Genomic DNA, 2,752 nt, shown 5'->3' on the forward strand with positions numbered 1-2,752 from the left:
AGATGAGTTCCAGCAGAATTATAATCAATAATCACAGTGCAACATATATAAGGGATAAGAGTGGAAAATTAACAATGTGTGAATCCATGTGAAATTAAGAAGAACCCTATAGTTTCTTTAATGTTTGGAATACCTTTGATCCAAAGTCCACTGTATTAGGAGAGGTGATTTTCATAGTTTTTTTAGGTTTCGGTGTTGGCTTGTTGTTCTCTTTGAATATTGTCATGCTAGCTGTTTGGGTTTTTTCCCCAGCCTTTCGAATTCTTGCTTTGTAATCCTTTTCTACCTTTTGGTACTGCTTGTGTTGGAGTTTGATCATTATATTATGGTTTCTTGAATGGATTCAAGAAAGGAGGTTTGTCCCATTAACGGTTAATTGAAAATTCTAAACAAAATAGTTAACGGAAAAAACTAACGGTGTTAATAGTAAGGGAGGTGTTTGTCTATTAAAAGAAAATTTAAGGGAGATTAATGTAAGTTTTAAAACTAGAGGGGGTGTTGGTGTTATTTTCATACCTCTGCCATATTTTGTTTTTCAAATCTTTTACAATTCTTTCTACACTACTATTACAATAGAATAAACAAAATTACAGAAAACTACAAAAAAGTAAAATTAATTTATGCTTTAGTTGCCTCTATTGCTGAGAACTGATTTTCCTCTGCTTGTGGACCAGCAGATCCCTTAAAGAGCAAAATTGCCATACTACCTATACAAAAATAGATGAAGCAGCCACTACAATGTGTCACAAAGGAACCAAAATCAGTGCCTACAATGCATTGCCAACCAGGTCCATGAACCCTATCAAATTCCTGCAATAATTAACTAACACATCAAAAATTTGTCTATAAAAAAAATTACATTAAAATAACCAATAAACAATCCTCTTAGTTTTATTTTATTACCTTCTTTATAAATCGAGCTATATCAATGGCCTCAGTTACATCATAGAAATCTAGGGCTTTGGATGCTAAATCAAGAGCATCTTGTTGCATAGTATGAAGCATGTCAGTCTCACCAATCACTGCCTTGCCTTCTAGCATGATGAATTGAAGCAAAATTTACTACAAAAATTAGAGAATGATAGTTCTTAAAATGAAGCACAAGAGTAGAACAAAATAGGCTACTTTTTTTTTATTGGTTGTAGTATGTAGATTAAAGATAAAGTGATGGGGGATGATGGTGGAATTATATATAGTGTCACATAAAAAAGGATAGTGCTAATGGGTAAGCCACGTATGGATTATCTCTATGTGGCTACCACAATATGATATATAATTAGTCTATTTAATTTACTTACCTTTTTGAAAACGTGTCACAAGTTTTTTGAAAAGAAAATTGAATATTCAACAAGACGTGTCACTTTTTTGTCGATCGCCACTTTTTTGTTTTAACTATATCTGCTTATGTCGATCGCCACTTTTTTGTTTTAACTATTGAAATTACAAATATATCCTAAAATCTCTTCTTTTTTTTTTTTGGTCAAGCCTCAAATCTCTTTTTTATTTATAGTTTATTGGATTAAATTCATTAACAAAAGAACACATCTAAAAACTAAAATAAATAATGACTATTTTAGAATGTGCGTGCAAATTTGACATACAAATATACGTCAGACAATTAGTTATAGAAGTATTTTAATATTATTAGTTCAAACATTTTCATTTTTTTGCACAAACTAAAATGAGATATATTAATAACGCCGACAATACACCCCGCACAAGACGTACAAAGAGTGAATTACCGGTAAATATTTACATGTACAAAGTGCCAGAACACAGACACCTCCCTAACAACAATCCAAATAATTCAAATAGGAACACCCATACAAAGAAGCGGATGTGTCCACCAATCATACCAAACTATAACTAAAAGATGTATACTTAGCTTTCATCCATAAAAAAGAATAGTGCTTAACTTTGTCAAGTAAACCATGAGTATCGGAAGGCTCGTTTTAAAAAATGCATTTATTCCGATTCTTCCAAATAACCCAAACGCAAGAATACCGTATACCTTGCAAGAAAGCATGAGTGCATCTAGGAAGTCCCGCCATATAACAAAAATGATTGTGATGTTCGCGTAACTCAAAGTGATGCACCAAATACAATCCTAACCACGAACAAACAGAATACCATAAAGTGAGAGAAGTACCACATTGTAGAAATAGATGGTTTGTTGTTTCCGTCATATCACAACTGACCACACATGAAGCCGCCGTCGATGAATAATATTTCGGCGTAAAAGATTGTCACAAGTCGGGAGTCGATTACGGAGCAAACATTTTCATTCATTTACATATTACACATATATTATGTCCCTTTGAAAGCTTAAGTTAGTTAGTAAAAACAATGTATAATATATGGTACGGAGTTCTAATTCCGTTCTAATCTCGTACAAAAAAAAGATCCCACACATGTATATAAAAAGTAGGCAAAATTACACAATTAGTCACTTAACTTTATTTTAAGTAACACTTTCGTCCTTTATTTTTTTTTGTCACGATTTAGACCTTTATGTTATAAAATGACAATATCTTACTCCCTCCGTCCCGAATAACCGACCCATTTTCTAAAAAAAAGTGTCCCAAAATAACCGACCCATTTCAATTTTCAATACAACTTTCATCATTCCCAATACAATATAACACTAAATAATACTACTTTTATCATTCCCAATACAATATATTCCACTTTCCCCTTTATTTATACATTTTTCTTAATATGTGTGAAAAATAAAATTGTGTCAATTAAATTG

General features: G+C 31.9%; 1 protein-coding gene across 1 annotated transcript; it reads right to left on the bottom strand.

The window, feature by feature from the left end:
* Positions 1–513: 513 nt before the first annotated feature.
* Positions 514–1,161, bottom strand: LOC146899357 (Dynein light chain type 1 family protein). Its single transcript, XM_085735091.1, has 2 exons — positions 904–1,161; positions 514–810 (listed from the first exon to the last, which is right to left on the bottom strand). The coding sequence occupies exons 1-2, from the start codon at positions 1,039–1,041 to the stop codon at positions 619–621; spliced, it is 330 nt and encodes a 109-aa protein (XP_085591217.1). The 5' UTR covers positions 1,042–1,161; the 3' UTR covers positions 514–618.
* Between the last annotated feature and the right edge of the window lie 1,591 nt (positions 1,162–2,752).

The sequence above is a fragment of the Medicago sativa genome, chromosome 8 (genome assembly GCF_051527215.1).
Source record: "Medicago sativa cultivar Bolivia chromosome 8, Bolivia_mono, whole genome shotgun sequence".
Lineage (NCBI taxonomy): Eukaryota > Viridiplantae > Streptophyta > Magnoliopsida > Fabales > Fabaceae > Medicago > Medicago sativa.

What these genes read in the sequence shown, in the direction of transcription:
- LOC146899357 (XM_085735091.1), bottom strand. Translation starts at nt 1,041, where the DNA reads ATGCTAGAAGGCAAGGCAGTGATTGGTGAGACTGACATGCTTCATACT. An exon ending in TAGCTCGATTTATAAAGAAG is followed by an intron (nt 811 to 903) that starts GTAATAAAATAA and finishes TAATTATTGCAG; the next exon opens with GAATTTGATAGGGTTCATGG.